Source organism: Hyla sarda, chromosome 1 (genome assembly GCF_029499605.1).
Source record: "Hyla sarda isolate aHylSar1 chromosome 1, aHylSar1.hap1, whole genome shotgun sequence".
NCBI classification, from domain to species: Eukaryota; Metazoa; Chordata; class Amphibia; order Anura; family Hylidae; genus Hyla; species Hyla sarda.
The window spans coordinates 241,080,515-241,102,422 of NC_079189.1; the positions used below are offsets into that span (position 1 = coordinate 241,080,515).

At 37.0% G+C, this 21,908-nt stretch overlaps 1 protein-coding gene across 2 annotated transcripts in view; it reads right to left on the reverse strand.

Annotated features, from left to right (window-relative positions):
• Positions 1 to 1,559: 1,559 nt before the first annotated feature.
• Positions 1,560 to 21,908, reverse strand: part of TNKS (tankyrase) — a 239,391-nt gene continuing 219,042 nt past the window's right edge. For both annotated transcript variants that reach the window (XM_056569535.1, XM_056569527.1), the window contains exons 23-27: positions 19,367 to 19,441; positions 18,312 to 18,417; positions 14,627 to 14,813; positions 6,079 to 6,235; positions 1,560 to 3,327 (exon numbers count right to left, since the gene is read on the reverse strand). In XM_056569535.1, the coding sequence (XP_056425510.1) occupies positions 3,241 to 3,327; positions 6,079 to 6,235; positions 14,627 to 14,813; positions 18,312 to 18,417; positions 19,367 to 19,441 (612 nt within the window). In that variant the 3' untranslated portion in view covers positions 1,560 to 3,240. The remainder of the gene's footprint in view (positions 3,328 to 6,078; positions 6,236 to 14,626; positions 14,814 to 18,311; positions 18,418 to 19,366; positions 19,442 to 21,908) is intronic.

Sequence of the window (21,908 nt, forward strand, 5' to 3'; positions counted from 1 at the left end):
TATTAATGCAGGTACTACAGCTCCCAGCATTGAGCAGAGTGTGCTCCATGTTGGGAGCAGTAGTACCTGCAGTTAAGGACATATCACAGCGGATAATCCTGACACCCGCTGTGATCCTCCAGTATAATGTATAGATGAAGCCGGCGGCTGTTCTATGGTCCCCTGCACTGATGTATATATACACCTATTCATATTTCCCACGGAGAGCTGTGATTGGCTGGAACCATTTTTATAGGTGTATATATACGGCAGTGCAAGAGACCATAGAAGAGCGGCCGACTGCATCTATACATTATACAGGAAGATCGCAACAGACTTGGGGCGATCTGTCAATTAGTACAGGTACTCCCATCATGGAAGAGTGTGTTCCATGCTGGGAGTAGTAGTACTACCTAAAAAAATGTATAAAAAAAAAAAAAAAGTGAAAAACACGCACACACTACATTTTTTATTATTGTCGGCTACATTTTTAGTGCCCTGCCCGCACACATAACCTGATCCCTGTTATAAAAATTAATAGAAATTTCGTTATAAAAAAAGATACATTTCGTTGTCTTTTTTTTTTTTTTTTTTTTAATGGTACCCTACAAAATTTGATTAAAAAAGGTATATCCATCTTTTTTGGATTGCTAAAGTCCAAAAAAGAATAAAAACCGCCAAAGTTAAAAACCATGTGTCGTCTTTCTTGGCGTTTTTTTTTTTTTACTCCCATAGACTTCTATGGGAGAAAAACACCAGTGAAAAACCGCCAAAAGGATTAAAAAAAAAACACCAAGAGGAAAAATTATTTTGCAATTTCTCATTGATTTACAGCTAACATCTGTCTGAAGCGTTTTTTTGGCCGAAAAAACGCCATGCGGCAGATTTGCAGTTTTTCTCTGCATTTTTCCCCCCAAAAAACAAGTGGAAACTTCGCATAAGTGTTGACTTCCAGGTGGTAAAAATGTGCCCTTGTGACGATCACACAAATGTAGGGTACGTTACAATTATCACAGATCTCTCTTGTAAGGAGCAATGCACCAGTGTGCCCATCATATGACCTGGACAATTTTTTGCCATTAAAAGTAAACACTGACCGCAAGAATAACTATGAAACCATGAAAAATTCCTACAGAATGTATAATGCAAAATTATTAAAGGGGTACTCCAGTGGAAATTATTATTATTATTTTTTTTTTAAATCAACTGGTGCAAGAAAGTTAAACAGATTTGTAAATTACTTCTATTAAAAATTCTTAATCCTTCCAGTACTTACTAGCGTCTGTATATTCTTTTCTTTTTGGATTTCTTTTCTGTCAGGAACACAGTGCTCTCTGCTGACATCTCTGTCCATTTTAGGAACTGTCAAGAGCAGGAGAAAATCCCCATAGCAAACATATGCTACTCTGGACAGTTCCCAAAATGAACAGAGGTGTCAGCAGAGAGCACTGTGTTGGTGACAAAAGAAATCCAAAAAGAAAAGAATTTCCTCCTACAGACACTAATAAGTACTGGAAAGAATAAGATTTTTTTAATAGAAGAAATTTACAAATCTGTTTAACTTTCTGGCACCAGTTGATTTAAAAAATAAATAAATAAATAAATATATAAAAAAAAGGCTTCCACCGGAATACCCCTTTCATCTTTTCATAATACAATGACTAAGCTTTATTTTCAGAAGCTGGAATAACTCTTTAATGCACTTTTAGGCCATTAATTTTATATCAGAGGGGGTCCAACTTTCTGCAACCACGGTGATCAACTGTACGAAGCCTTGTCTTTGTTTACCTTGGTTAAAACTGTGTTTTGCTGTCATTTTTAGTATTGGCTGTGTTTGGTATCATTACGGCTATTATGAAAAATATTGCATGTTTTAGTAAAAACCACAGTAAAATCTGATGTTAACAATGGCCTCCTCAAACACAAGGTCACACCCTCAACAATATAATATTGATGGCCTATCCTGAGGAAAGGGAATAACTAAACAAATCCTACATAACCCATTTAAATATATGCATCTCTGTGTTGGTATGTAGCAAGTTTGGCTTTGGTAATGTTTTTACTTTCCTGTATATCCATCTTAGAGAAAATTTTAGCTGCTTTAGTGTTTTATGCCTCTTTGTTCCTCCTTCATATGTAGACAATATAGTTATTCATAAAAGTGCAAATATATTAAAAGACATTTATCAAATATTCTGACTTGTTCCAAGTAAATATTGCATTGTTTATGAACTCACCTTTGTGCAAAGGAAAAGAAAATAATGTTTTAAGATTTCAGCTCACTTTAGTGTATTTATAAACACATATAAAAACAAATAAATAGCAAGGACCTTAAGATGACTGTATATTAATGAACACCTGTAAGTAACTTATGTCCCTAAAGCACTACCATTGCCTTTTACAGTAGTCTTCTAGCTTTTTTTTTTAAACATCTCCCTACATATAGTAGGCTTTTAGCTTTCTAAACATGTCCCTACATATAGCATGTTATTAGTTGATGCATTATCTAGAAGAATAACTGTGACCACACGCTGGATGTAATTTACCTTGTCTCAGTCATGGAGGTGAAGTCGATTGGCTGAAAAGTCACATTTCTAAACATACCCATTCTGGCTTGTTTGGTGGCCCTAAGGGAAAGAATACATCATCACATCCTCTAAGTCCCAAACGTGTGCAGTTGCATTCTAATTCTTTGCCACATGTGTTAGATTTAGAGCAGGCTTGTGATAATAATGCCTGGTCTCAGGGACATTAATCAAGCCAAAATAGCTGTTCCTAGGGAAAGCGCCATGCAGCATGATTTCCACGACTGCTATTAGCCGATTTACATACAGCACATGTGATCAAAGAATGCAACAACTAATAATATATTAGAGGCACATGCTTAGAACACTAATCAACTACAGTATAAGACAGTGGTGCTATAGGCATAAAAGCAATTGACAGGTAACCTTTAAAATAATCACAGAAACATTACACATACATGTAACACTCAAACAGATTTGGAAATGATGTGGCAACACATAGTATAATGCTGCTAACATCTCAAATTATAATATTTTGCAAATACGTGGTTTGCCTTGGATGACCTACTAAAAATGAGCCTGAGAAACGTTATTAAAAAGGCAGCTCCTTGTAAACATCTTCATTAAAGGAACAGTAGCCAGTGGGAGTGCATCCACCATCAATATAACACTTTTATCCAGTCTCTTAGAGTCACTCTGTTGTAGCTGTTCATTTTAATGAGTCCTTAGAAATCAACTAGGTTTTTTGCTCTGCTGTTGTGGCAGCTTGTAAGGGAGCTTCTGGCTTCACAATCTGGTATGTGATGAGATATTCTGGGTAAGCCTGTAGAATAAAATACAGTAGAAAGTCATGGCTATATACTTCTCAATCCACTATTTATATACTGGCTTGTATTTTCCATACACTTAATGGTAGCCTGTTATATTTCCATGTGCACATGCTTAGCATTCAACCCCCCCCCCTTTTTTTTTTATTAATATGCCACTTAATGTATAAGCAACATGTTAAGGAGTACCTGTCACCAAACTAAACTTTTAAAATATTGTTATAGTGTTCCTTATGTAATTATAAAATGCGGCCCGCCAGATTTCATTTTTTTATTTTAATAAAATAAATGCGGCTCTAGCTGCCTACTACACCCCCCCCCCCTTTTCCTACCTAGGGGGTTTAGCAGAAAAGTGTAAAGGAGCATGACCAAGGGGGTGCCAGAAAGGTGTGAAGGAGCATGACTTAATTGGGGTGTAGAGAAGAAAGGGGCTGGGGGGGCACAGAGGAGTCTGGGGGGACTTGGGGGTCTAAAGGAGGAGGGGAAAGATGGGTCTGTTCACACTGGGGACATTCTGTCGGCATAACTCCGTTTGCAGCAGAATCTCATTGTTTTCAGAAGGATTCTGCTGCTCTGTGCATAGTGCTGAATCGCCTCAGCAGAACGGATGGCTGCCGAGCTGATTTCCACCGGACTGCATTGCCATCTATGAGGTTTTAACGCCGATTACTTTGGCAGTATCTGCTGCAAGCGGTCATTCAGTCTGCAGTGAGGACAAGCCCTTAAAGGGGTACTCTGGTGCTTACACATCTTATTCCCTATCCAAAGGATAGGGGATAAGATGCCTGATCGCGGGAGTCCTGCAGCTGGGGACCCTTGGGATCTTGCATGCAGCACCCCGTTTGTAATCAGTTCCCGAAGAGTGTTCGCTCCGGGTCCGATTACCGGCGACCACACGGCCGGCGGCGTGTGACGTCACGCCTCTGCCCCCGTGTGACGTCACGCTCCGCCCCTCAATGCAAGCCTACGGGAGGGGGCGTGACAGCACAGGTCAGACTTGTAGTCAATACCCCAGTAAAACCAATGTGTTTCCTTTTTGGCCCGTTGAAAGTGGAATCGGTGTATACAATATAGGTGTATCCCAGAAATTTGTTACCTCTCTTCTCTAAGGCCCTTTACACTGCTGTTGCTCCTCGTCGACAACGGCCATCAAAGTCTTTTTTTTTTTCTTCCTGAACTTAATGGCTGTTCTCATGACAGGGAACAACAGCAAAAGCAAACCAAGGGTCTCGGTGCTCCCATTTACTATTATGGGTGCCGCTGGGTGCAGTTATGAATAGTGGGAGAAAAAGACGGCACAAGCAGTAATTTTTCTCCCGCTCGCTATTCTACCTGGCTCTTCCGGCGGCCGTCACACTGCCGTGTACTAACGGCAGTGTGAAAGAAGCCTTACAGCAATAAAATCAACTTGTCCCCACTCTGAAGGGTTAATCTAACAAATCCAGTCAGGTTTTTAAAAATCTCATCTACCATTTACCTTAGAATGCACCTACTAACATGCACCTACAGGGCACAGCCGGAACTGGTGTTTTCAAATTTTGGTCAATACACCAGAAGGCTTACTCTCTTGTATCTGCTGGGGATGAAGTGGGTACAGATCCTCTGCCCCCACAACACACTGCTGCACATTTCTAGCACAGTCTGCTATACATTTTATGACACTAGAAGACATCAAATGTTTGAAACAGGTTCCTCTACATCTTCATATTAGTAATCACTTTCAGTGCAGTTTAATGAATGTGACATGCATAGGCTAGTGTTGATAGGTACCAGCATGTTCCCATCCCAATATCTACACCTATCCATAAAATAAATGTATATATATATATATATATATATATATATATATATATATATATATACACACACACACACACACACACACACACACGCGCACACCCGCACACACAGAGAAAACAAAACGAATTGCAGCACTCAAGGCAAGGTTTCAAAGTGAAAAAAGGCTAATATTTATTCTATCCAAAGTGCAAGTTTGGATGGAATAAATGTTAGCCTTTTTTCACCTTGAAACCTTGCATCGAGTGCTGCAATTCATTTTATTTTCTGTATTTAAGTACCTACACATCTACACCATTGGTTGTGCTGCTTCTCCTGGTTCTCTCATTATATACATAAAAGTTAAATTACGCCAAGTACATGTAACTTATATTTTTATTCCTCAAGAATAAACTTAGTTGTGCTGTTCACCCAAAATAAACCTTCTACACAGGTGAACCTGAGTAAAAAAAATGTGAGACATGAAAGTAAACATGAAGGAGTGGCACATACGCCCTGCCATAAGAGCAGAGCCCTCACATGGGCTCAGGCTCTCACATCACTAGGATGTGAAAGTCAAGAAGCTCAGCAAGACTATTGCCTCCATTGGGGAGGAGGTACTTTGCATACTATTAACAGGGGCTATATCTCAAAGATGGCTGGACTATTTTATTAAGTAAAACATCTTTCTACACAGGTTCACCCACACTATAACCCAGTGTACTGGGTTTAACAGGCTGTCAGTTTCCCTTTAAAGGCTCTCATGACAGCAAGTAATTGTGTATAACTAGGATATGCCATTACTTTCTGATTCATGGATATCCGACAAAATGTAAAGCTAAATCCTCTTTTAAAGGTTTTCATTTAGTTGCACAGTGAGTAGCCAGCAGTCCTAGCAGCAGACCTAGACCAACCATAAATGCATAGCATAACAGAGATATACAATCACTTTTATTTCTTATTGTACATACCTGTTCTCCTCTGTAGATTACATATTCTGCATATGCTAGTCCATTTACACTAGGCCTGCCAATAACAGAATGATGACCTGGAGGGGCATGTGCCATCTTCATAGTGCTAAATTGCAGGAAAGATTTTCCAAGTGTCACTCTACAAAACAACATTTGTCTAAAAGACAAAAAAATAATAGATTAGATTTGAAAATGCATGTAAACTACATTTGCTCTATGTAGTTTATTTTTTGTGGAGAACTATGAGATATGTTATGGATAATACCTGGACAAGCGATTTACCATTGCTATCAATTGCTATCAATGAGCTGGCTAATGAGAAATAATCTTTGCTACTGTTAGACACTGAAACCGCATTTCATTTCCATAATGTTTTATTTGTTTGTTTTTTTACACTTAAAGGGTTTATAATTTCAAAGTGGTTAAAGTTAGCTAAAAACTAAATTATATATATATATATATATATATATATATATATATATATATATATATATATATATATATATATTGTACAAGCGCTGCTTAGTCTACCTAAACCTTGTGGGAGAGAAAAAGCAACAATGACGCTTTAGTCCTCATGTCCCCTACCCTGCTCTGCACCTACCTGCTGGACAATTTGCAGGGTGTTTAAAAACCCCAGGAAAACTTTGCAGCCCAAGAGAAATATGATCATAAGATATACCGGAAGTCCAATAGACTTGCATGGGACTTCAGACAAAACCTCCACCCTTGCATAAGGGGATGGGTTAGGGTTGATTTAAAGGGAAACTGACAAAAATGCAAATAGCATCTGTTATCAAATGCATCATTCTATTCATAAAAAAAAAAAAAGAAAAGAAAAGTCTACTAATTAATTCAGTTAATTACATCTAAAAATAAAATACCACATCAAGCGGTATACAAATACAGAACAAGGAGCGTTCCCCTGTGTGGGATCCAACGGTACCGATGGTAGTTTCTCAATAGAGATAAACACACTCACCTGGTGGTGTTGTGCAGATTAGAGGCCAGTAAAACAGACCCATGGATGGCTGCTGCAGCTCCCCATGCTGACCAGCAAGCGTGTCAGATATCAGAAATGGAGGAGAGAAGGAAAAGGCGGGAGTTTGTTTGCGCTGCCACAGATAAACAGCCATTCACAGGATTTCTCCTTCCAGGAAGGTTTATTATTTCAATAACGGCTTTGAAACACGTTGCTTGTGCTTTTATGGCTTTTTCCTCAGGAGTGATAAACCAAACACAAAATAAAGTTTCTTTTGTGTTTGGTTTATCACGCCTGATGAAAAAGCCATAAATGCTTTGAAACGCATTGCATGTGCTTTTATTTATTTAAATAATAAACCTTCCTGGAAGGAGAAATCCTGTGAATGGCTGTTTATCTTTGGCAGCGCAATCAAACTCCCGCCTTTCCTTCTCTCCTCTTCATTTCTGACATCAAGCGGTATGCAAGTTTTACCGGACTGAACTGGATGCTGGACTTTTTTTTTTTTGCATTGTTATACTCTTAGGCTGGGTTCACACCACGTTTTTCAAATACGGATACCGTATACGGTTTTCCGCTAAAAAACGTATGGCAAAAACCGTATGCAACCTTATACAACCGTATGACTCCAAATTAAAACGTATACGGTTTTTCCCCATACGGTTCTATCCGTTTGCATCAGTTTTTGCCAACGGTTTTGCTATTTTGTTGGAATTAGTTTTCCAGCAATTTAATAAAGTTACTATTGTTCTATTGAAATTCCAATCTGCGCATGTGTCAACTCCAAAAACGGATTAGAAAAAACGTGTGCAACCGTATTCTGAAATTCTGTGTACGGTTCCCATAGACAACAATGTTAAAAGAATCGCATACGGTTCACATACGGTTTTCCAAAACGTGGTCGACAGCGTTTTTGCCTACGGTTGAAAAATCGGCAAAACCGTATCCGAGGCAAAACGGATGCAACCGTACACAACATTTGGAATACGGTTTACAATGCATTCTGTATGCATACGGTTTCGGATACGGTCGTATACGTTTTTTTGCGGAAAACCGTATACGGTTACCATATTTGAAAAACGTGGTGTGGACCCAGCCTTATCTGGTCAACAAGTGTTCTGGTGCAACCATCAGATAGTATGAGGTGTTTGAGTTACTTATTATACAGTGAGTAAGTGCTATTCTACTTTTTTCTTCGATTCAATCTATTAAGTTAAATTATAGTCATTGTGTGGGATTTAAAATAAATAAACCATTACTTACTTCCAGTGCTCCTGTAATGCACCTGGCGTCCTGCTCTGGTCCCCCCCGATGCGACAGACTTCCTGAGCGGCAGCGCAACGTGTTGTCCCTGGGAAGCACCCAAGCCCAATGTGTCAATCTGCTGCTCAGCGAATTGCTGGATGCCACAATGTCCCACCAGGGTCAGTGATTCTCTGAGTGGCAGTATGACACATTGTCCCAGGCGCTTCCCAGGGAGGACACACGTTTCAGCTCAGAAAGATGATTGCATTAGGGGCAGGACACCGGATGCATCGCTGAAGCACAGAGAGTAAAGGATTATTTTTTTTGTATCCCTCACAAAGGCCATTGTTTTTATATTAAAAAAAAAAAAAACTCTCCCGCTGGATAACACCTTTAAAAACAGTCGCTAGAAACACATCCCCTTGATTGGCTGTGCACCCTTTTGAGATTAATTTGAAATATAAATAGTTTGCCAGGTATGGGGGACTTTTCAATTAGAAAACATTCAGCAAACTCACATGGAAAACAGACCTAAAGATCTGGTAACATTTGAGGCTACTGGAAGGTAACTAACACCTAAATTGGAAATACTCTAAGATTTAGTAAGTTTGGGAGCAAGTGGTTGATAATATTACTATATGATTCATCAAATAAGAGTTTAATTGGATTCCAAAATCTGCATTCTAACACTAGTGGTTAACCTAATAAACAGAGCACCATTATAAATTAAAAAAAAAATAAAGAATAAAGCAACAGGATGTATCACCACCAATCCATTCAGACTCCTCATTGCATAACCACTTAAAGGGGTACTCCCATGGAAAACTTTTTATTATTTTTTTAAAAGTTAAACAGATTTGTAAATTACTTCTATCAAAAAATCTTAATCCTGCTGTATACTACAGAGGAAATTCTTTTCTTTTTGGAACAAAGTGCTCTCTGCTGACATCATGACCACAGTGCTCTCTGCTGACATCTCTGTCCATTTTAGGAACTGTCCAGAGCAGAATATGTTTGCTATGGGGATTTTCTCCTACTCTGGACAGTTCTTGAAATGGACAGATATGTCAGCATAGAGCACTGTGGTCATGATGTCAGCAGACAGCTCTGTGTTCCAAAAAGAAAACCATTTCCTCTGTAGTATTCAGCAGTTAATAAGTACTGGAAGGATTAAGATTTTTTAATAGAAGTAATTTACAAATCTGTTTAACTTTCTGGCACTAGTTGATTTCAAACAAAAAAAGTTTTCCCTGGGAGTACCCCTTTAAAACCGAATTCTCGGCATTGGTGGGGTTCCCAATGACAATACAGTCATCAAATGTACTGTGGCCCTTTAAAGCAGCGCACAATTTTCTTTTGTCAAGAATTAAGAGCTATATAAAAGCTATTTTATAAAAGACAAATCACTGATAGATAAATAGTCTCCTGATGCCGATGACCTGATGACCACATCCCTCAGCATCAGGAGCGGTGGTCATGTGCTTAAATGGTTGCTGTATTAAGCTTAGGTGACGACTAGCAGCGGGAATAGATATGGAGGATTTTGCTAACTGAGTGTGGCTGGTTGATAACATATACCGCTGAATTTGTATCAATTGGATGGCTGTATCTTTATGTATCTACATGACTGTAGTGGCATCCCTGGAGGATATATTCTGAGTACACTCTATATATCTTTGAGAGCAGCTATAGAGAGAAACATACCTTGACTACTGTGACTGTATTGAGACAATAATGAAGGTCTGAGGATGCATCACTGCAATCTGCAGCTCCAAAACCTGAACAGACCATTTGATTATCTCAGAGTCTAATAATGTTTTTTTATGTATTTGCCTTATCTGTTGTTTATATGTTCTATATGCTGCTCACATATAAGTTTGTGCTTTAAAGCAACCACAACCATCTTTTTACCCCTGATGAACCGTATGTTACTGTAAATTACCCAGTTACGGGGAAACGCGTCGGGTTAGGATGTAATATTGGGGATTGTCCCTATAAATATTGCACCTTGTGTATTAATGTGAATTACTGTTTTTATGGGGATTTATATATACTGTATTCTGTAATATTCTATTTGTAATAAAGGAAGATATTTTTTTAGCTATTTGAGATTTTGATTTGCTATTTTATAAAAGCAAACCTTAGAAGATGTGTTTTATACAGGGTTTCCTTTTACCAAAATCTAGGCAGGCTGCATATCATACTTATTGCCATAAACTTAAGAATAACCAAGGTCACATATAAATCACAAGCAGAAAGTCCTAGCATGTCCTCCAAATGATTAGATTTGATAGCATTGTGAGGAAAATACAATAAATCTAGCCACTGGCATTTAAAACCTTGCTCTGTCAGCATGAAAAAATATATGCAGTACAAAGAATGATTGTCCAGAACACTGAACACCCTAATGTCTTGACTTCTTTTACCACAGAGGCTTTTTCCGTATTAAAAAGAATATGACATTAATATTAGCATATGCAAGAAGCGTATATCTTTAAGCAATGATTTTCATCCACATGTATTGTACAGTAAATTGTAACTCCTTTTTGGAATGAAATTTGCACCAAAAATCTGCAACAATTCTGCTATGTCTAACGTCCCCTGTATTTTATACACGCTGTAAAAGTATAGTAATGTATTCTTATAAAGTTACTGAACATTTTACGGAGATTATGCAAACTAAGGTTCAAAGTGGTCATGCAAATCAGCAGCATATGTTCTGCACAAAGGAATGCACACAAAATATCTGCCTTGTCTGAACTCACCCCTAGAAATGAGAACTCCATTCAGTATTTGCTGGTTGTCATTAGAAACAATCAGCCACCTTGTCCATTAGACCCGCCACTAACAGCTCCTCCCAGATTATCTAATGCATTGGAGCAGCTATTTTTACCTATTTTTTTTTTTTTTTTGCTACAATTAATTATATTACTGTACTGTGTGTGTAGTAAAGATATCAATTCCCAAGATACAAGCTCTATGCAGACATTAACAAATCTGCACAATTTCTATTATAAAGCCTGAGGAATTCTAAATGCAGTCCTGGACTACAGATTGTATTTTAGGATCTGTAGACGATGTGAAAGACAATATACTGACAAAATTACTCCACCTTATGTAGATTACATTTGTATAAGGCATGTAGGTATTAGTAAAGATAGCAAATCTCCAGCTCACCTCGTGATTCGCCCACCGCTCGGACCGTGCTGTGGCAAGCAACAAACTGATTAGAAGAAAAATGGAAAATGTCCAGCGTAGGTGATGGGCAAAAATCTTTATTACTTAAATGCCAGCATGCAGGATAAAAGTGACGCGTTTCAGGTGTCGGTCTGCACCCTTAGTCATACATAGTATAAAATGAGACACAATACACATATATAAGGGGAAGTGTGGGGTCAGCCCCCTCCAGGTGAACTGGATTAGGCCGGACTCCACGCTTTAACCCCTTACATGATGAAACCCATAAACCTGCTATAGCAATACAATAATATGTTTCTATCTATAGTAAGCAGGATAGTGCATCCATATACATGTTGAGTAATGGTATACAAAATCCACCATGAAATACCTAAATGTTATACTGTATGAGAATCATATGTATGTAAAATATGCAGATATATGGTACAGATGGACACAAAAAAAATATGTATGTATCATGTTAATCAATAAGCCTTAAGAGAAATATGAATTTAACTCTAAAACATGAATATCCATTGTTGAAGTGAACCATAAGCACCCTAACAAAACTTAAATATAAAAATTAATTCTTATACAAAAATACAACACAGCAACAGAAAAAAAACATTATATTCACAGCCTTCCCATAATCAATAATGCAAAATGACATCTTGGCGTCCAATTGGACCACGCGGTACTCGAGTAGCTAATTTAAGAATCCAAAACACTTCTCTATTTCTAAGTATTTGTGTGTGACCACCTCCCCGATACGGCAGATTCACTTTTTCTATAACAATCAGTTGGATGGTGGATGTGTCCCCTGTATGTCGTTTTGCGCATTGTTGGGAAACTGCTGACACATGTCTGGAAATGAAATGCTTAATGTAAGATAGGTGTTTACTGACACAGACTTTCAGGGGATTAGGCGTGCATCCCACGTACTGAACCTTGCAGGATGTACAAGAAATTAAATATATAACAAAAGAGGTATTGCAGTTAATGTATTGTTTGATACCAATGTCATGTTCTTTGTTTTCTGTTGTTGTGTTGTATTTTTGTATAAGAATTTATTTTTATTTTTGTTTAAGTTTTGTTAGGGTGCTTATGGTTCACTTCAACAATGGATATTCATGTTTTAGGCATGCTTCATAACTTCATATTTCTCTTAAGGCTTATTGATTAACATGATACATACAGATTTTTTGTGTGTCCATCTGTACCATATATCTGCATATTTTACATACATATGATTCTCATACAGTATAACATTTAGGTATTTCATGGTGGATTTTGTATACTATTACTCAACATGTATATGGATGCACTATCCTGCTTACTATAGATAGAAACATATTATTGTATTGCTATAGCAGGTTTATGGTTTTATCATGTAAGGGGATAAAGCATGGAGTCCGCCCTAATCCAGTTCACCTGGAGGGGGCTGACCCCACACTTCCCCTTATATATGTGTATTGTGTCACATTTTATGCTATGTATGACTAAGGGTGCAGACCGACACCTGAAACGCGTCACTTATCCTGCATGCTGGCATTTAAGTAATAAAGAAGAAGATTTTTGCACATCACCTACGCTGGACATTTTCCATTTTCTCCTATACAGTATGTAATGTGGTATTTTAAAGGAATTTGCAAAGCATTCCAACCCTTGAAGTGAGTAACTTACACATACTGATATGTTATTGTGACCATTTTTGTCCAATTGCGCAGCTCTGCTCCCCTCTGGGCAGGAGGACAGCTGCTCATCCAAAATGTGATTTCCTATGAAGGAGCAGGTGACATAAACATCACTCTGTGTACAAATAGCGGCAAGCTATCTCGGCACTAAAGAGGTGTCACTAGGGTAAACTGGATACAGCAGGATAAATCACTATGGTCAGATGTGGAGGTGCTCCCGTGTAGAAACCAAAACTTTACAAGCAGGTATGTAGAATAAACGTAGCACTCACCTGATAACCGATGCAAACATGGAGGTTTTATTACAAAATTGCGGTGCAGGACCTCAATACACCAGGACAGTGAGGACAAAACAAAAAGCGCTCAGAAAGAGTGTGGGGAGCGACGGCTCTGTTTTGTGAACAAGCGGTTTTGCCACGAAACGGAGCCGTCACGGGTGGTGGAATCTTTAGTACAGTAGGGTTCCCTCTTGTGCTGTAGAGGCACGTACATGGGACTATAGTACGGGGCAGAGTTGGTGTATCCTATCTTTAGCAAGAGGCTATGTGGGTGGCTCTGTTCAAAGTTGGATTGTTAAAACGGGTATTCTGGAAAAAATATATATTTTTCAAATCAACTGGTATAAGAAAATTATACAGATTTGCAAATTACCTCCTCACAAATAACAAATATGTATAGCTTTCTGGCACCTGTTGAATTGATTTTTATTCCTTAGGATATCTTTTAATACCTAGTTCTGTTATAATCTGTGTGTTGTGTGGTATTTATATGTGGATGTATTTATCCTAATATCATGCAACAGCTGGACTAAAAACCATAAGAGGGACATTTTTAAATGTTACTATTGTGAATTTAAAGGGGTACTTTGGTGGAAAACAATTTTTATTTTTAAATCCGCTGGTGCCAGAAAGTTAAATAGATTTGTAAATTACTTTTATTTAAAAATCTTAATCTTTCCAGTACTTATCAGCTGCTGTATACTACAGAGAAAGTTGTATAATTCTTTTCAGTCTACTACAGTTCCTGACACAGACAGAGGTGTCAGCAGAGAACACTGTGGTCAGACTGGATAGAACTACATAACTTCCTCTGTAGCATACAGCAGCTGATAAGTACTGGAAGAAATTCTATTTTACATAGAAGTAATTTACAAATCTGTTTAACTTTTTGGCACCAGTTGGTTTGAAAACATTTTTATTCTTTCAGCGTACCCAGGAAGTGGGTAACTGATTCAACACTGGTGTCTGGCTGTGTCACTAACCTATGTTGACTGCATGTTTCTGGTATATTACAGGAAGTATTGACCCCTGGCACCAAATATATATTTCTTAGTGTAGACAAAATAGTGTTCATCACCACAAGCTCAGTGACAAGTGATGAATGTCTAATGCATCTTCCTTCGAGAACACTATACACACATGAAAACATTAGATTCCAACAGGACACAAACCTGTGACAAATATAACAGGATCTATCCTTGTGTGTCGGGCACCCAGTTCCTCCCCCTATGCCATAGACATACTGATTGCTTTTTGAAGAATTTTCAGCAAAATAGATGCCAGCACCAAACATGCCTCCAATGTAAGCATGTCGTTCATCAAAGCCTTTGTGAATGATTGCATTGATAAAGGGAGAACCTGTAAGGAAAGTAAAAAGAAAACTTAGGTCTAATTTTATATTGTAGTTTAGGCAGAGAAAATAACATTTTTGGAACATACAGTCTTCTCTGAATTGTAAGGGGACTGAAGGGGAAGTTCCAAATTAATCCCTTAACCCCTTGGGGACCAAGCCCATTTTGACCTTAAGGACCAGGCCAATTTTCATTTTTGCACTTTTGTTTTTTCCTCCTTCCCTTCTAAAAATCATAACACTTTCAATGCACCTACAGACCCATATAAAGCCTTGTTTTCTGCATCACCAATTTTCCTTTGTAATTACATCACTTATATTATAACATAATCTGCGGCAAAAAAATAAAATAAAAATTATTTGTTGGGTGAAATAAAAAAAAACAACAACACCATTTTATAACTTTTTAGGGCTTCCGTTTCTACACAGTGCACTTTTCGGTAAGAATGACACTTTACCTTTATTCTGTATGTCCATACGGTTACAAGGATAGCCAATTTATAATTTATGTTTTTTTTTTTACTACTTAAAAAAAAATAAGATAACTACATGCACTAAAATTAGTATGTTTAAAACTGTCATCTTCTGACCACTATAACTTTATTTTTCCACATACAGGGCTATATGAGGGCTTTATGACATATGAAGTGCCCAAAATTGCACAGTTTTGGACTTTGGTATTCTTTTATGTGTACGCCATCGACCGAGCAGTTTAGCTAACCTTATTTCCTTACTCGAGAGAAATTAGATTACAAATTTTAAAATCCAAAAACTGGGTCTACAAGAACATGCGAGTGTAAAAAATGAAGATTTTGAATTTTCTCCTTCACTTTGCTGCTATTCCTGTGAAACACCTAAAGTGTTAACACACTTACTGAATGTCATTTTGAATACTTTGGGGGGTGCAGATTTTATAATGGGGTCATTTATTAGGTATTTCTAATAAGAAGGCCCTTCAAATCCACTTCAAAACTGAACTGGTCCCTGAAAAAAAATCAGATTTGGAAAATTTTGTGAAAAATTGGAAAATTGCTGCTGAACTTTGAAGCCCTCTGATGTCTTCCAAAAGTAAAAACACGTCACCTTTATTATGCCAATGATAAAGTAAACTTGGCACACCAATAGATGCAAAATTGAGTATTTTATTAGGAATCCAAAAATAAATGTAACGTTTCGATCCAATTAGGATCTTCCTCAGACCTATGAGGAATTAGAAATACAGAACATATAATAAATAAAATGTAGAGAAAGGATAATGGTATCTGGAAGTGCAGCATATAGCTGCTAGTGTTGTAACACAGCTATATGCTGCACTTCCAGATATCATTATCCTTACTAATTTTACTAACCACTGCCTCTACAGCAATCCGGTAAGCCCAGAATAGGAGTTCGGATATCCTCTCACGTATGCCTTTATTGCTTTATGTATATTTTTTTTCTCTTCTAACATACGGTAGTTTGTGATGTCATGATTTCTCTGTACCAACAGTAGTTTGATGTCCATATACCATTCATTTAGTTGTACTAACATTCTGTACTTCCTATGTCTTTTTTCATTGTTATGTTTCCCCACTGTATACATACCTTGTGTTGTATCATACATAATTTTGTTGTGGTTATTTTTTCCTTTTTTGTTTTATTACTTTCGAGTATGAATATCATATAATTCCTAACATGTGTCTCTACATTTTATTTATTATATGTTCTGTATTTGTTATTCCTCATAGGTCTGAGGAAGATCCTAATTGGATCGAAACATTACATTTATTTTTGGATTGCTAATAAAATACTCAATTTTGCATCTATTGGTGTGCCAAGTTTACTTTATCATTGATACTAAGGATTGGGATTTCTACTTAGAGCACCCAGATCATTGGAGTGTGACGTAATTGTCATCAACTTTATGATGCCAACATAAAGTAGACATATTGTATATGTGAATCAGTATATCATTTATTTTGAATATCCATTTTCCTTATAAGCAGAGAGCTTCAAAGTAAAAAAAAAAATCCAAAATTTTCAATTTTCTCAAATTTTTAAATTTTTCACCAAGAAATGATGCAAGTATCGACAAAATTTTACCACTAACATAAAGTAGAATATGTTACGAAAAACAAATCTCTGAACCAGAATGAAAAGTAAAAGCATCCCAGAGTTATTAATGCTTAAAGTGACAGTGGTCAGATGTGCAAAAAAATGGCTGGGGTCCTTAAGGTATAAATGGGCTGGGTCCTTTAGGGGTTAAGGACCAAGGCCCATTTTTCAAATGTGACCTTTCTCACTTTATGTGATATTAGGTTTTTTACTTATTGAAGTTATTCTGAAATTTTTTATTGTGACACATTGTACTTTATACTAGTGGTAAATTCTGGTCAATACCAGATAAATATTCAGTTTATTGTGTATAGTGTTCAGTATTTTGTGAAAATATAGCATTTTTCTAAATCTAAAAATGTGATATTCCTGCCATATAATTGAGTTATTAATTCATATTAGCATTATATGTCAACTGTCTCTAATTTTTTAGAACGTTAGAGTGCTTAGAAGTATAGTATTTTTGGTACCAGTTCTATTTTGATGTAGATTTAAGTGGTCTGTATGTTAAAAAGTCCAATAACCTCATTTTTTTCATTCTACTTGTCCCCCTTGGGGTATTTAAAATAACATTTAGGAAGTTCATTAACCACCTTAGGTGTTTCACAGAAATTAAAGAGGTACTTTGGAGGGCAAAAATTTTTTCAAATCATCTGGTACAAGAAAATTATACAGATTTGTAAATTAAGTTTATGTAATAAAAATCTTAAGCCTTCCATTACTTAACAGCTGCTGTATACTACAGAGAAAGTTGTGTAGTCCTTTCTTGTCTGACCACAGTGCTTGCTCTTTGCTGACACCTTTGTCCTTGTCAAAACTGTCCAGAGTAGGAGCAAATCCCCATAGCAAACCTCTCCTGCTCTGGACAGTTCCTGATATGGACAGAGGTGTCAGCAGAGAGTACTGTGGACAGACACGTATACAGCAGCTGATAAGTACTGGAAGGTTTAAGATTTTTAAATGGACTTAATTCCCAAATCTCTATAACTTTCTGGCACACATTTTAATTTATTGATTATTTCCACTTATTCTATTTCATTATATCGATTTCTTTTCCTTATTTTTACTTTCATTTTATTGTCCCACCAGGGAACTAAACTTTGGAATCTCCTGATTGCTGGTAAAATACCCTGCAGTTCGACTCAACAGGTGACACAGGCATCACTCCTAAGAGTAGGGTCACACGTGTAGTGTTTTGCTGCTGCATATTTACCTACCCACAGAAGTCAATGGGTTGCAAAATCAGCAGAGTATTTTGCAACCCATTGACTTCAGTTGGTAAGAAAATATGCAGCAGAAAATATGCATAACTTCGTTAATTACACTAAGACAAAGTTTATAAATGGCTAAAAAAAAAAAATGTTATCACCCTCCACAGGAACAGGACAAATACTAAAGGAAAAGCATCATACCGTGGAACAACATTCGTTCATTGTGGTGATTATGGTTTTCTTCAGATACTTCCTTTTGGCGGTGACAGAATCTTTCTCTGAGTTTTTTATTTACAACCTTCTGAATCTGTGATAAAACAAAATACAATGTTCACATGCCAAACTAAGATTGAAAAATGACAATTTCAATGTGTCTTCTGCTCCTGCCATCACCAGACAGCGATAACGCGAGGTGGAATGATATGGTGTAAAATGTAAAGTGTTTGTCACTTAAAAAAAAATGTTCATGTCCGAAGAACATTCAAAAGTTTTGAATGGCCAAGGTCACAGTGTTGAGACCCCTACGATCATTTGTTATAAAAGGGGGATCCGCACAGCTGAGCACTTCTCTCCCCGGCTTGCAGAGATCTTTTTTTCACTGCAGGAGAATGGCTCCATAGACTTATAAATGGAGACTGTCTCCTGCAGCAAGCTGGGGAGTGAAGTGCTTAGCTGCGCTCTTCTCATGGCTGTGTCTAAAGATTGTGGGAGCACAAATCAAAACTTTTGACGTGTCTTTAGGAAGTGACAGTGCTAACTATGTTTTATTACTTTCTTATTTTCTATATCTTCCAAAATGGTTTGGCCTGGGGGAAGCATGAAAAAAATATTTTATTACAATTTTACATGTATTCAAATAAATAATAAGGCTGGATTCACACAGTTTTGTGTTTTATTACATTTAATTTTTCTGTATACAAAAGTGTAGTTAACTATGCCATTGTATACAGCATTAAAGTATACTTTGCAATCCTTTATTTTTTAGGGCTGTCAAAATTTTTTATTCTTGTTTTGTATGAAGTTCAGCACACATAGTACTAGGTCTAAAGTTAATATAGATTTATAGGTAGTAACAACCCTGCATCCATTAATGAAGTAGATGTTTTTATCTATTTCTAGTGTATAAAACTTGTATTTTGTACGTAAAAAAACCTCCCCAAAAAAACAGCAGTGTACACCTAGTCTAACAGAAAGCAATAAAATAATAAAAATAAAACAAAAAACAACTAAAACAACTCTGACACTTTATAACATACCCTGATCACATTGTAGCGGTTGAAAACCCCACCAGCATTGCCCCCATCTCTGTGTTCACGGATAGAGTTTTGCATCTGTGAAAGGAGAAGTATTTTTATTTTATTTTTGCTGTACAATAATGACTGGATGAATAACATGCAGAAATTTCATCCGAATTGCTGTGGAAAGAACTCAATTATGAACACACAATTCCATGCATGTGCTGTAGGAACAACTTCATTTAAATGCATTCAGTTTTTAAGTTGCAGAGATTTCTGCAACAAATCTTGTAAAAAGATAACCTGAAAAAAGGAATAAAATACGACTGAAGTGGTCTTATACCAACATGTGTATGGGCAGAAAAATATAAAAAATTAAGCTGTTCCTAAATAAAGTGGGTATTCTAAGCTACACAAACACAGTTTGTCAGGCACTCCTCTTCAATGACAGCAAGTAAAGGACTTAACTAAGAAATGATATGTCAATTGCATAACTGTTTATACTGACTAATATAATAACTAAGGTCAATTGTTTGTTTCACACAAGGTATTTTTCTGGGAAAACACTGGAAAAATGCCATGGGGGGACACAACATTTTCCATTTTGATTAAAAATAAATAAAAAACGGTGGCCGGCTGTAAGATAGGAGAGAATCTAAAAGAAAATGGTGTAAACTAATTATATATATCCCTCATTGTGCATAAAAGGACTCTTCCCCTTCTGAGTGGCTTGTTTTGTTGTTGTCGTCCAGGAAAATGGTTTTATTCAATGTGCAAATTAGCTCTTTGGTGCACTGGAGGGGTCACTGTATCTTTCGGTGCAAAGGCATTCCTGCCTTGACCGCTCCCATAGCCATGTCTGACACAGAATGAGAAGCACGGGATTGGAGGGGTCTAGACGGGCATAGTGATACTCCTAAGCTCATTTGCGTAATATATACGAATGGTTTTCCTGGACAACGTTGCAGTGCATCAATATAGTAATGGTGGCATTCATTGCACAATAATGTTCATTATTCAGAAATACTATTTTGCAAAAAACTTGTAGTAGACTCAAAAAAAAAAAAAGATCAAAGAATCACATGACATGTAAGGAGCATTTACTAATACACAAAACTGCACATGAAGGACATAAAAACAACAAGCAGTCTTTTGTGGCTTTTTTTTTTTTTTTCCTGGTCAAAAAACTATGCTAAAAATAGGTGTGAAGGAAGGCTTATGAAATATAATAATATCTGAAATATTTTCCAAGCTCTTTGTGATTCACATAACGGAAAGCTAAACTCTATTCTGTATGTTCACACCATGGGAATGCTTTATATAATGCTGCCTGATGTGTCATGTTGTCTGCCTGACCCTTAGATGGTTGCTCTCCGTGCAGAAGCCAACAACAAATTACAGTTATAGTAGATAAAAAGGATCAATTTCATGCACTTCCAGACATAAAAATGAGAAAATTCATCCCAACTCTGGAGCACTGTGTGACACCTCTTTTAGGATATTACACAGTAAAACTAGTAATGGCATTAAACATGTTCTATTTTTAAGTTACTCTACAGTGTACGTGTGTTTTTGAATATTTCAAAGCAGCTGTATTGACCCTGGAGAAATGAAGACATTTGTTGATCAGTTAGCAGACAAACATGGAAATAGGTAACTATAAAGTCTTCTATTGTATGGACCGAATGTCTGCTCATTTCCTGGCAATGCTGATTCACACATTTATTTTATTATATGGCATGCACAGTAACAATGTAAAAACACAAGCTTCAAACAAAGCCAGCTATGTATCAAGACCTCCTAAAAAAAAAAAAAACATACTCCATTAACATGACTTTTTTTATGGTGCAAGCTCCCATCCATCTGCAGGACTGTTATGGGAAACCGCCAGCCTTGAGTGTTATTAAACAATGCACAATTATATACCATTTTTGTACAGGTTTGGGGCTTTCGTTTGAGAATATATGGAGAGCTTACAATCCATTGTATTTGAAAGAATTATTAGAGATGAGCGAACTTACAGTAAATTCGATTAGTCACGAACTTCTCGGCTCGGCAGTTGATAACTTATCCTGCATAAATTAGTTCAGCCTTCAGGTGCTCGGGTGGGCTGGAAAAGGTGGATACATTCCTAGGAAAGAGTCTCCTAGGACTGTATCCACCTTTTCCAGCCCACAGGAGCACCTGAAAGCTGAACTAATTTATGCAGGATAAGTCATCAACTGCCGAGCCGAGAAGTTTGTGACGAATCAAATTTACAGAAAATTCGCTCATCTCTAAGAATTATACAAACAAAAATTGACGACTATGAAAGATCCTACGCATGTGACATAAAGCAAAAATAGAACAACAAGCGTATATAGATCACAAAAATAGCTACATTTTATTAAACATAAATGCAAAAAACATGACATTTAAAATCACTAAAAGGAGTAGTTGTAACAGGTAAGACAGAGACTGCTCTAACAGGTACAGAGTCGGTGCACTGCCGTAGATTGTGATTTGTCATAGATTGTGATGGAGTGACTCAGCAGTTTTCCCTGCTAGAGCGCTCCGCCTCCAT